Source organism: Glossina fuscipes, unplaced genomic scaffold, assembly GCF_014805625.2.
Source record: "Glossina fuscipes isolate IAEA_lab_2018 unplaced genomic scaffold, Yale_Gfus_2 2, whole genome shotgun sequence".
Taxonomy (NCBI): Eukaryota; Metazoa; Arthropoda; class Insecta; order Diptera; family Glossinidae; genus Glossina; species Glossina fuscipes.
This window is the reverse complement of record NW_023998416.1, coordinates 1,616,628-1,630,027: the sequence shown is the minus strand read 5'-3', so window position 1 is coordinate 1,630,027 and position 13,400 is coordinate 1,616,628. Positions and strand designations below refer to the sequence as shown.

Sequence of the window (13,400 nt, the reverse complement as noted above, 5' to 3'; positions counted from 1 at the left end):
TTCATTTTATTTTCAACGTATTCTTTTTAGGTTGTTTGTTGTGTTTTGCTTGCGTAAGAATTTTCTATAAGAAGGAAATGGAATGATGAACTTAAGCTGATCTTTTGCTTACATAGGGCTAGAAAAAAAAAAATTATGCAAACACACACACATACTCACCACATTCAAGGCCTACTATTGCCGGTAACGGTAAAATCGGAATTTACTTAAATAAGATTTTAATAAAATGGCGGAGATCAAAAAGAGAAATGACAAGAAAAAAGTGAATTAGACAAAGAAGTTGATAATGAAGTATTTTATACTGTATGGTATTTCTGGTGCGTTTTTCTTTAAAATATACAATAACAACAACAATTTAGACTACAGTAATACGGACTCTTGTAACGCGTTTTCATACTATACGATTTCATATTGCCCGTATAACACACGTTTTTCCCTATATAGCGCGGGGAATTATATTTCTGTACTGTGATATTTATAATAAATAATGGTTTGTACAGTTCATAATCAATTTCGCGTACGTTTGCACAATGTGTCAATTATGTTACTATAAAATTAAATTAAATTATTGTATTAAATTTGTATTCCTGTTTTTGGATTGTAAGAATATTGGTTATATGTAGATAATATTGATATAACTACTAAAAAGGATCTGGAGCTAAACAACAATTATGCAAAATGGAAAATAATTTCTACATAACGTGTTAGACGGAGTCATTTTTTCTTATAACGCGGAATTAATCTACCGTGCCGTAGGGGCGATTGCTGTAATTCATGTTCCCTAAGGTAAGTATAAAAAACTAAAATGGAAGCATATTTCACATTATTAAAACTTCTTTCAGTCAGCATTTTATCCCGTTTGGTCCAACGATGGCACAACAAACAAGTATATTGTAAAATGTTATTTCCAAGCTCCAGTTTTTAACTGTCAAAAAGGGGCCAATTAGCCAGCCGTTTGTGTAATATGCTGTTAAGTGTGGCAGACCATAACTCCTGTATTGTGTGCCGTTGATGCATGCGGATAGTTGCGACGCGTTCGAATAATTTCGACTGCCCAACTGATGAATGTGCGGTATTCTGCCGTCTGGTATGAGTTTGTTTGTATTTAATTTGAGTTATTGAATACATGAAATGATTTTTGATGTCACTGACAAGACAGGTAAGCTATCCTCTGGAGTTTTTTACGACGCAATATACAAGTTTTCATGTGAGCGATTTCGATAAAAAAAAGTTTGCCTTATTTGAACGTAACTTGTTTTAGAGAATATTCTTATTTATGGGTTTATCTCTTCATAGTCAGTTTCATGCATTCATGGTTGATAGCAGTAGTGTCCAGGACAAGGTTTCCGAAAATTAGTTAAGGTATGCTATAGTTGTTTAGATTTGAAGGTTATTTACTGTTCGATCAACGGATGGCTTATGTAAATTGCAATGTACTGATTAAGACATTGCGAATTACTGCAACAAAGAAGTACGTGAAGAAGGAATTGTAAGAAATAAAGGTCGTTTATACACACGTCAAACTGTTCTACTACCATGTAATATATTTTAAAAATGCAAACTACCATACCTTCGATTATTAATTATTTTTAGATTGATGGTCTTCAATTATGCCATCAAGAGAAATTATTAAAATTTTTACAGATTAAACTCGTCGGAGTATTGCTACGTTATAAATTTTTGATTATTTTTAATTTAATTTTCCTTGTAGCCGCGGTTTTGGGGTTAGCAAAGGACTACTTTGAAACTTCTGCACCGAACGTTTAGGAGTCTGCATAAATCTTGAAATAACAAGAAACTCATCTTAATGGACTGTTTGTTGATTCAAACAATCTTAGGGATAGTCTGACCAGTTGTTGTTGGAGATCTTAATTGCTGCGTAAAAGCCATGGTTTCTGTAAGCATCACTTGACAGGGATGCATCGTCAACGTAAAATTGACCTTAGCCTAGTCCATGCCTGAATAATAATTTGATTTTTCATTTTCATTTAAATGTAATTTTAATACTTTTTATTTTGATCTGTATTTAGTTTAATTAATCTAAATTTTTATACCTTACTTCACATGTGTTATGATGTAGTATTATGTTTGTGCGATTGTATGTAATACCCAGAGGGACTTAAAATATGCCGAACAATTCATAATCACACTCTGGATCTAGCATATAATTTCCTGAACATACGTCCGCCTTACATTTTAGGTTTATCATGAACAAGACTTAAAAAAAGGGATAAAACCAAATTGCCATATTTTATAATATCGGCGGGGGTTGAATGATTTTTGCCATCGTTGCAGGAATTGTGCTTTATGAGTAATGAACAACAAACCAAGAAAGCAAAGGTATTCCCACCTATAAGTGTTCTTTGATCGACTTGGCCCATTTTCAACACTAATCTGCGTTCAAGAACTTTCAATATTTTTACCAAGTTTGAAATGGAATGTCTTCATTTAAAGATTTTGAAGTCAAATTCATGTATACTTTATGGAGTCTCTGAAACTTCCTTCTGGGAATTATGAAAGTTTTCGACAAAAAAATGAAATCTTGTCGAAGTTCTTTAAATTTGTGAAATAAGGTTTTTTGCGGAAGATAAGGTTAATAGAAAAAGGAAATCCGCCTGAGTGGCCGAGTAGGCAAGAGTCTCGACTAGCAACTCAATAGTCATGGGTTCAAACCTCAAGTGCGGTGGAGTTTTTTAATAAAAAAGCCGATAGCCCTAGATGCTAGTGCTTTAAGACTTTAGTCTTAGAATTTATTCTCTGGCTAAATTTATAATAATAATAATAATAATAGAAAAAGGAAACAATTGTTAAGGTTCAGCAACCTTTTATTCGCACCATTATAACAAGGAGATGAGAATTCTCTTCACATTGTTCAGAAGAATGAAATAATTTACCTAGGAGGTTGGTTGCTCGTGACGGGAATATTCAGTCTCGAAAATTTAGTATAGTAAGTTTTAAATAAAAAAAAAAAATTTAATAGACTCACTGACACGCTTCAACGGTTTCTTTCTCAAATGGTAGGCATGGAATCTTACCTCTTTTCAAACTTATTTTATAAATAAAAGATTTTAGAAATATTTTGGAAAAGTACGTTACTCGCCAGAAAAAGTTGAAATACTTTCTTTTACGCTATGGATAAATAAAATAAATTTTTGCTTTTTTTTACACGTTGTCTATATTTAAATTGTCTTGCGATTTTGATTATATTGTTAAAATACTTATGACAAATTTTCTAATTATTAAACTTATATAATGTTCGCATTACAATTTTTTAAGAACTTTTATTTATAGATTTTTCTTTTACTTTTTTTTTTTTTTGGCAATATAATGAATTTTATTTCTTAATCTTATTGTTTTTAATATTTTTGTTTTTTTTTTTTCTATTTTTCTTTTTATTTAGTAAAATTTTTTTGCTTTTTGGTATTAAAATTAATCAGTTCCATTATTTTGTAATTTAATCGAATTGGTTAAAAATTATCAGTGATGATGAATATTAAATAGAATGTCGTAGGATGGTATATGTATGTAGTGTTCAAGTAGTCATTTGGAAAACCTTACTTCTGTGAAATGGTTGAAAATGATTATTTCGTGTCAATTATTACTAAATGATATTGAATTGAAATGAATATTATTTTTATTTAAATTAATAATATATTTATTTATAAAAATTTTTATCAAAAAATTTCGTATATTATTTAATTTTTATTTAAATTAGAATGATAAGCGATGGAGAGAATCTTTGATTATTCTTCACATTTCGTCATAAGTCGTCTTTGAACTTGTAACGCACGTAGTATCAACTAATTTGATGACATTTAACTTAAGATATATATGTGTATGTATATGGCATACGGATTTGAGAAAATTAATTCAGTTGCCCTCTACACCCTCCAGCAAAGCCCTAGGACGTAAGGTCTTATACACGATTTATGTTATAATTTATCAAACGATTTCGATGTTTTTTAAATCTTGCCATAGGAACAGGTATACGTCCACACACCATGAAGAGCTTCGTTAGCTTCATGGCTACGTGGTCAGAATTAGCAGAGAATATAAAGCGGCTGCAGACTGTCGTTTTTTGACATCAGAAAATCCTATGAGAACTAAATGTTTTGATTAAGCATAATGGTCTGGGTCGCTTGAAGTCTGTCCATGTGTGTTTTAAAACTGATTAAAAAATGGGTTTTCCTCCTATTTGTTATTTGTCTGTGCTTTCGTTTCTTTATTCAATCATCCGTTTGTTACCTCTGTCATAGAAATTAAGATAGACAGTTGAAATTTTGAACATTTGTTGGTCCTTGATATTCATGACTCAAATTTGAAAATGTCCAGGAATCAAATGTATGCAGTACGCAAGGCCATCTGTCGCTTGCCTTCTTAATTAAGGCAATTTGATATTTGTCTAAAGTGCTTGGTATCCCCTTTTAGCCACTAATTGAATGTTTGGGTCACCTTTCTTGTAAGCGTTTTCTTTTCTCCCTCTCTCTCTCTCTCTCTCTCTCTCTTTCTCTCTTTTTCTTTCTCTCCCTCTGCTTTTTTGTCTATATGTGTTTAGTTAAATTATTTAAAGTTCTATATGAATTTTAAATATTTTTAATGACTTTTATATAATTAAAGTTTAGCAAAATATTATTTATTTTATTTTAAATTTAAATTATTTTAATTGTCAAATAGAAACCAATATGGTTTTGTTATAAAAATTACTTCATTTTATATATTTTGCTAATTTTTTTAGTAACTTATTAAAAAAGTAATATATCGACCAGAAAATTTTAATTTAGTTAAAGTTAATTTCTTATTGATGGAGTGGTGTTTGTTAAACAGTAAAGAGCAACATTTAGCAGTGAACAGCTTATTATTATAAAATTGAACTTTCATATACATTAAGTTACTTTTTGAAACTATGTCAGGTTTCTTAAGTATAGAAAAGTCCCCAGTAAGCTTAGTTTAGCTTTATTTATGTATTTACTTAGCCATCGACATGTGATTGGATTCTAGATTTTCCCACTCAGAAATAAGTATTAAGTATAGCAATGTTCGCCATACTGTTTGTCCGGTCCGTCAATCCTTGGAACATTTAAGGCAGTAAAAATTGAGATAGAAAAGCAAAATTTGAAAAAAAGGCTTGATAATCTTACTACCAATTTTCCCAATTAGAAAAAACGTGAAATTTACATATATCTGATTTGAAATTTTCTACAGCATCCATATGAAAGTTAAAAATGCGTATGAGCGGTCAACTGTCATCTTCATACTTAATGGTATATTTTCCAAATCTTATGTGAGACAACAACATGGTATCAAAGATCCGTCCAAAGGCAAATATAATTTTTTTTCGTTATATACATATTTCTTAATATATATATTTTATGTTTTATTAATTTTTTTCTCTTGCTCTTTACTGTGCGGTTATTATATATCTTAAATTTAAATTACTAATATTATTTATAGTAAGTTGTTAGTCGCTTAACATTTAATTTTAATATTAAATAACTAAAATTTTTCTCTAATTTTTTTTTTTTTTTTTGTAGTCTTATGAAAATTACTACACTTTGCACTCAAAGAAAATTTTAATTCAAAATAATTATTTTTTTTAATGCGAAACTTAATTTATACATTTAACAAAAATACCGAGAAATTAATAATTTAAAAATAATACTTTGGACACATAATATAATATATTTCACTTTTTTTTTTTTTTTATTTTACAATTTTAACATGACACAACGACCGAAAAACTAAAATTAATAAATATTTTATTACACAAATAAATTTTGTTATATATTAAAAAAAAAAAAAAATATGTATATATGTAAAAACGATATTCAAAACATTCAATTTTAATTCAAATAATAAATAAACGGTTTTTTATATTTGCGTAGAGAAAAATAGATCGACTTTTCTTAAGCTTACTATATGATATTCCTGTAGAGAGGAAAGCACAGAATTAATTGCTGGATAACTAAAAGCTCTGTTTCTCTTTCCCGTCTTTCTTTGTAGTGTTTTTCTTTTTTTCTTTTTTTTTGTTAATCTTTCTGATTTCATATTCGGCATATTACTTTTCATTATCTATTGTTGGGTTTAGTCTATGACGCTTTAGCAAACTGTATTACCGAGTTCTGGCGCATCATTTTTTGGCTGATATCTGCTTTGATGCTATCGTTTTCATTAGTTTTCGTTATTGTTCTTGGAGTTGTCTCATTTTTTACATTCTGTAAATCGCTCATGTAAAGTTTACGTTTTCTTAACGGTAAAGTCATAACATCTCGATCAGCCAGCATCATTAGTGAATCACTTTCGGGTGACGATGAACGTTCAGGAGATTCGGTCGAAGCACGTAAAGGGGCTATTGCTGCCTCGACTTGACGTAAAATGATATCGTTATTGTGTAGAGAAGATCTAATAAAATTCAAAGTAATCATCATTAGAATTATTATGTGCTTGGCAAAGAGCATTCATATTCTATACTTACTCGAATTTCGGTACAGGAGCGTAACCTTTTGTCAATGAGTGCCTCGTTAAATCATGTTTTTTATAATGTCCAATCACTTGGTTAGTAGCCTTATCTTCAGTTCCGCTGATGTCATTCAAAAGTGCAGCAGTTGTTGTTACGGCGGGTGTGATCGAAATTTGTTCTTGTATGGAATCATCGTAGCATTTCTGTTGCGAGCGATGTAATTGCATGATTTGTATGGCAGCTTGTTGTATGTCATCTTCGCGCCGGCTAGCGATGCTGGCTGCCTCTAATAAAGCCGGATTTATAGTAGGCGGTTCCAAGAGCGTATTGGTATTAACGTTAGACGAATCTAATTGTTGTAGCGGCGTTGCTGTATTCAAGTAATGATATTGCATGCTACCACTGACCGATGGTGGCGTTGAAGCTCGTTGTTGATAATGATGATAATTTAGTAGAGTGCGTTGCGGTTCTATTGAGTGAACGGTTTGCGGCGTTATACTTAAATCTGTAGGCATTTCGTCAATTACTGGACTATGATAAACGTTTGGTGATTTTAATTCGATTAGAGTAGTTGTGGTGTTATGGGATGTCAATTGACGTCCATAGGGGTGAGTGATCATCCCACTTTCGCGGCTGTAAGGTTCGTTTTCTATGGTTATAGACATGGTAGGTGACGCAGCCGAAAATGCAGGAGAGCCAGCCGAATGTCTGGATGTAGAAGCATAAGTTGGACTGGGAGACATTGAAATATTTGGAGAGTCCGGAGAAGGAGGACTTAGTGAACCTGAGAAACTATTGTTTTTCGTTAAAGTCTTTTTGGCCTTTGTTGTTTTTGTAGATAAACCACTAGAAGATGGTGATTGTGGAGAATTGGGAGCTGAATTACTTTCTATCCCCGATGAAGTCGAAGATGAAGATGACGTTACCGCAGCTTTCACTGTGGAATTGCTACTATTAACCACATTTTCGTCTTCATCATCCGGCATCTCGTGGGCATGACCCTTAATGTGAGCTTCCATTTCTTTTTTACTTTTGAAAGTCTCGTCGCATATTGTGCATTTATAGCATTTCGATCCGTAATGCTGGACACGATGCAATTTTAATACGTGATTATAACCGAAATCACGGAAACAGATATCGCAGTGATATGGTTTCTCGCCAGTGTGTGTACGTGAATGTACTTTCAATTGTTTGGAACATGTGAAACCCTTTCCGCAACCCTCGACAGGACATTTATAAGGTTTTTCCCCGGTATGGGTGCGCATGTGTATAACCAATTGACCCGATTGTATGAAAGTTTTTTCGCATACCGAGCACTTGTGCGGTCGTTCACCCGTATGAATACGCATATGACGATGTAGTTTACCCGAATGTTCAAACGCTCGCCCACATACGTCGCATTTGTAAGGACGTTCTTTGGTGTGAATGCGGCGATGAACTTGTAAATTTTCCTTGACACTAAACAGTTTATGACAGAATTCGCATTCAAATGGCCTTTCACCGGTATGAGTCCGATAATGACGTATCTATTGAAAAGGAAAATAAACGAATTAGCTTTTGAGATATAAGAAAATAGTTTTCAGCTTACCAGCCTAGCAGGTACGGCGAATGTTTTCTGACAGACATTGCACTGATATGGATCGCCGCCTGTAACCGCAGCGTTTGGATTAGGTTTGATGTGAGGTTGTTTTGGTATTCCCACTGGAACTCCCGCTTCGTTTAGCTCGACCATTGTGCAAGAACTGCTAATGGCATTGGTTCCGCTTGTTATACTCAATTCACTGTTTTTGTTATGTGATTTTGTATGTGAAGTGTGCGCCGACTTGCTACCGAATATCATGCCGCATTGTTCGCATTTAAATTGAGGTTTATTGCCCGAAATTTTCCGAACAGTAGTTGTATTGGCTGAAAGAGGGGGAGACGAACTGTTGGCATTTACTTTATGGGGCAGTTGGTATTGCTGTTGAACTGGTTGACTGGTCGCGTATACAGTTATATCGGGCGGTAAGAGTTCAGTTTTTATATTGAAATAATGTTGCTGTTGATAGGGATCATTTGTAGTTACTGTAGTTGCTGCATTTACGTTACTAATACTTGTACTAGGTGATGATGATAATGGCAATTGTACCGCATGCTGTGGTCGTTGCATATTTAGATTTCCATCATTTATGCTATAATTATGCGCAGGTGCAATATGGTGCTGGGACTGTTGATGCAGTTGTTGGTGCTGATGTTGTGAGATAGGATGTAATTGCTGCAATTGATCGTTGGGATGCCTAAAATTTGCACACAATTGCGCTTGACTAGGATGCTCAGATTTAATAATCAAAGGAGTCGACTGATAATAAACCATTGTCTTTTTTGAGGAAACTGTAAATGGAAAGTGAACAACAGAGAAGACAAAAAAATTAGAAAAGAATTTTTAACGTACTCTGTTTCGTTAAGGAGTGCCTACTCCATTACGTAAAGTTAAGCATTTTTCTAAGTATTAGTTTATGTATATATTCCAGCTTTGCCCAGCTTTTCATCCTATTTGACTAAAACATATCCCTTCACTATAGCATCTCTCATTTCACATCACAAGCTAAAGCTTTCCTTTTTTTTATTAATAAGGTCCGTTGAACGTGATATCTTCACCGATATCAATGGTACGCAAAGTACAATTTTCTCATTCCTTAGGAATGGAAACTGTAGGTATTCTTAGTCAACAACATGATATTGTAGACTTATGTAGTCATCCTCTTCCATATTCTTCATTGGGAAATATATTTGAAATGATCATGAGGAAAAATGCAAGTTTCTATATTATACCGAATACCGAAAGTTATCAGCGCGTTAATGACATCATTCTCTTCCCATCCATCCTTAGGATGTTCAAATGTATTCCCATTAGAAAGTATTGTAAATCTTTTTTAAAATTCATTCCTTTCCTAGCATAAACTTCAATAGTTTCTCTTTCAAAGATATAAACTGTTCGCTTCTTTGCATTTAATTATTCCTGTTCACTTTATGCGTCCCATGGTCGAATATGTGTATTGTACGTGGATTTTGTCACTTTAAGTTCCTTTGGCGCAGTGTTTTGTACTTCTAAAGCTTTTTTTACTTTTCATACTTTCTTTCTTTGCCTGTTTTTATAATATAGACTAACCACTCAGGGGATGCTCTCTACTCATCTAACACTGTGAAAAAAGTGGAAAAGGAGACAGACAGAGGAGCGGACAATGACCACTGCCTAGCTGGGAGAGATGTGCCCAATCGGCAAATGTTGTCACTTAACCAACTGAATACACCCTATAGCTACGAGCAAAGTAAGTTCTATTGTACTTAAGTTTTAAACCGTCTAACATGGAGTTTGCAGCGGTGCGATTCTTAACCACTCGGATACTTTTGATGGCTTGCGTTTTTTTTTTTTTTTTGAATGGATTGGTTAAAATATTGACATGCCCAAGGAGCCGCTATTCGCAAATTTTTACAAGAGCTTTGAAGAGCGAGCTGAAGATATGAAAAAACGCCTTCGTAACGTTCTGCCTCGTCTTTTAGATACAAGACATGCAGCTGGACAACTGATTTCGAAAGAGCTATAAAATGACCACTCTGCTGACGGCGTTTTATTGTCCCTGAAGGCATAAATGAAAGTTTGCTAAAAGAGTTGTAGCCCAATTAGCCTTCGAAAATTGTTTGAAGCGCTAAACTCAGTAGTGGCTTAGCTCCATTGTAAGTGGTGGGTGCTTGCAATAGATTGTTTTACATCAATATATTTTTCTTTAGGACAAACGTCCAATTCTATTTCGCCAGATTAGAATATCGCCTGTTTTAAAAATTGTGAAAGACCCACAAAGTGAAATCATAAGCTGAAATCTAGGTCTATGAAGTTTGTCAATTTTAGTAGTGAGCATAGACCGCTTATGAAACTAGTCAGTAAAATAAGAAAACTTTTGCCAGAACTCAAAATTCATAATTCTCTTGTTAATAGCCTGCAGTCTACGGGAACTAGTATTCTAATATTAGATACAAATATTCCTAAGAGATCCCGCCCTAGGCATTGCTATAAAAAAGACCTTTTTTACTACCTAAGATTGTTGATTACCAATAGGAAGAAAATCTTATTAGTTGTTTACTGTAGTTAAATAATTCCATTAGCATAGAAATATTAAACCTATGCTAAAACAAACGCGGATAACTTCTTCACAAACGCCAGGGTTAGGGTTGGCTCTTCTTCTTAAAAATGAAAAATATCATTAATTACGGAAAATTTGGTTTTTCTAGAATAAGAAAATATTCTGTGAGGGTTGCGTGAGTTGTTTTTTTTTTCCTCTATGATAAAACATAAGGGTAGATTATGGCTCCCCCGTTGCTCTGGGGAAAGCTTTCTTCTGATATGAAATGAAATATGTCGATAGCAAAACTCGAACAAAGTTAAGGTGTGTATTTGCTAATGCCCTCACTGACTCAATAAATGCGTGTGGTGGCAGTTGTTATAGCATTTAACATTGGCGATAAAGAAGTTGGGGGCAAAAAGCTGTTTCTTAATGGCCGGCATTTTGTTTTTATTGGTTTTTCTTTATAAACACAAATTTTTTCCCATTTTTTTTCTTTTTTTTTTTTTTTGAAGAAAAATGGCGGAAAGTAAAAAAGTGAAATTTAAAGAAAGTTTTTTTAATTATTTAAATTAAAAGATTTTCTTTTTTTTTGATTTCCTTCTTAAAGACTTTTCTTGCTAAACATTGAACTGAAATGATTAGAAATGAAATCATGCTTTATTTACCCACCTTTGCCATTTTCTTTACATAAAATTTTTATATTTTTTGCTTCGTTTCCTTTGATTTGTTGTAATTCAACCAAATCAGTGCCAGATTTCTTTAAAACATCCTTTAACCATATCTGTTCCTCTGTCCATGATTTTGACATTTTATAATTTCGGAAAATTTTGTTTTCAATTTATTATTTATTTTGTATTGTCATAAATATTGCTTGAAAGGATTTATATGATAATTGTTATTGGGTAAATCAGTCTTTTAGTTGTTTTATTATAATAATTTTCTATTTTACATTTCTTTTTTTACAAAAATTTGTTATTTAAATAGGTTTTCTAAAATTTTCATAAAAAATTTTTTTTTATTTAAATTTTCTAACATTTTACATTACATTGAAAAAAATAAATCAAGAATTCGGAAATTTTTGTGTCTCCACTTTTCGTTCGAATTGAACAACCACCGCCTAAGGTAAAGATGTAAGAAACGCAATATTTCCTTAACCAGGAAAGGAAATTATGTTAACACACTAACTGATTTTATATTCTTGTTAGTCTTTTAAGGTCTTTTTTAGGCCGACATCCACTAATGATCGTAAAAGAGTTTTAATTTTTTGTCTCTTCTTTGGATTTATTTGAAATTTTTCACTATTTAGAGGGGATTTATCATTGTTACTATTATTTAATTATTTTTTATACCCTGCACTTGCTTGCACTATAAGAATAGGTTAAGTTTGTGCGGATGTATGAAACACCTAGGAGAACCAGAAGGAGTTGAGCTAGTCCCATCGATAGATTCAGAAAGTGATTCTAAATCAATATAAGCTTCTCCATCTGTATATTCACCTATCCGTTTGTCTATTTTGTTGTGTTGTGTGCAACTTATAATCTACAATTTTTGAGATATTTTGGTCAAATTTTGTGCAGTAAAGTGCTTTGGCCCAATGATGAACGCTATTGAAATTGGTTCAGATCGGATCACTTTTTCGACCATCTGCCACATAAAGCCTTTACTTTAAAAGGTTGGATAACTGTGGGATAGTGTAGAATATTTAATGGTGGACCGTGTACGACTATTTTTTATTCATATGTAGAGAGTTCAGCTACAATATAGATTTGGTCGAATTTATAGCCAGATTAACATCGATTTTCAATTATCACGGGAAGTTTTCTAATCAACTCCCAGCGAGGGTCTAAAATTTTTCGGATTTGAAAACTTTCAACAAGCGGGGAAAAAGGCAAGGCTTAAATAGAATTTTATGATAATCCAAACTACATATATACACTTTTTCAAGTTTCTAATGCTAATAACTTGATAACATAAATGAAAAATTTATGCTCCGGCGGTGGGTTGATGCAAAAATCGTAAAAAAAATAAAAAAAAAGTTTTTTTTTTTTATATAATATATGATATCATATATCATATTTATGAATATATAATATACATCTACATCATATATACGCATATATATATATGCATATATGTATATATATATTTATTTATTTATTTTTTTTTTCAAAATAATTTTTTTAAGTATAAATATGTTAACACTTAAACTTCATTGCACTTTGTCCATTGTGTAAATTTGATTTTTTTATTTTCATTTGAAACAAAAAAAAAAAAAACCATCCACTTAAAACAAAATTTTCTTTTTCTGTATATCAAAATTTGGTGTTCTATAAACGCTTGCGCGCGTTTTAAACGGCTTGTATGCCGCGTACGTATATCGCCCGTTCCCTTTACTAACAACTGCAGTAAGCGGTGGTATTTTCAAGACTGGTGGGTGAGTGTAGGGAAAGTCTTCATCTAACCACCACACGATTAGAGATTCTAAACGCACACCCAACCCCAAACTTTCAGTTTCACTCAACACAAAAATTTTACTTTCATATTAGGAAAAATCTCTCACATAAAATAAAAATTGAAAAGAAAATTCCTTATCAAAATATGAGTGAAATGCTAGAAAAGATACGCATTTAAAAAAAAACAACCACGAATTCGATATTTAAGAATAATTCACATATTAAATGAAGACTAATTAATGATATAAATTAAATTAAATTCTAAAGTTGTGCGACAAACTTAGTGAAATTCTGCTTTAGAACGCGCTTTTGCTTTCATGAAATCTTAATTCATATTAGTTTTACAAAGTTGACACGGCGATACCTATGTATTTGACATTATTGTGGTTG

At 32.4% G+C, this 13,400-nt stretch overlaps 1 protein-coding gene and 1 long non-coding RNA gene across 4 annotated transcripts in view; one reads left to right on the top strand and one right to left on the bottom strand.

Annotated features, from left to right (window-relative positions):
- Nucleotides 1-524: 524 nt before the first annotated feature.
- Nucleotides 525-2,660, top strand: LOC119634125. Its single transcript, XR_005246924.1, has 3 exons — nt 525-786; nt 843-1,159; nt 1,712-2,660. It is a non-coding gene; the product is annotated as an uncharacterized LOC119634125 (long non-coding RNA).
- Nucleotides 2,661-6,013: 3,353 nt separating this feature from the next.
- The window catches only part of LOC119634124 (Krueppel homolog 1), a 28,531-nt gene continuing 21,144 nt past the window's right edge, over nt 6,014-13,400 (bottom strand). For 2 of the 3 annotated variants that reach the window (XM_038028076.1, XM_038028077.1), the window contains exons 2-4: nt 8,046-8,827; nt 6,473-7,983; nt 6,014-6,399 (exon numbers count right to left, since the gene is read on the bottom strand). In XM_038028076.1, the coding sequence (XP_037884004.1) occupies nt 6,087-6,399; nt 6,473-7,983; nt 8,046-8,810 (2,589 nt within the window). In that variant the 5' untranslated portion in view covers nt 8,811-8,827 and the 3' untranslated portion in view covers nt 6,014-6,086. Of the gene's footprint in view, nt 6,400-6,472; nt 7,984-8,045; nt 8,828-11,226; nt 11,428-13,400 lie in introns of all 3 variants that reach the window. The other variant, XM_038028075.1, reaches the window with a different exon arrangement.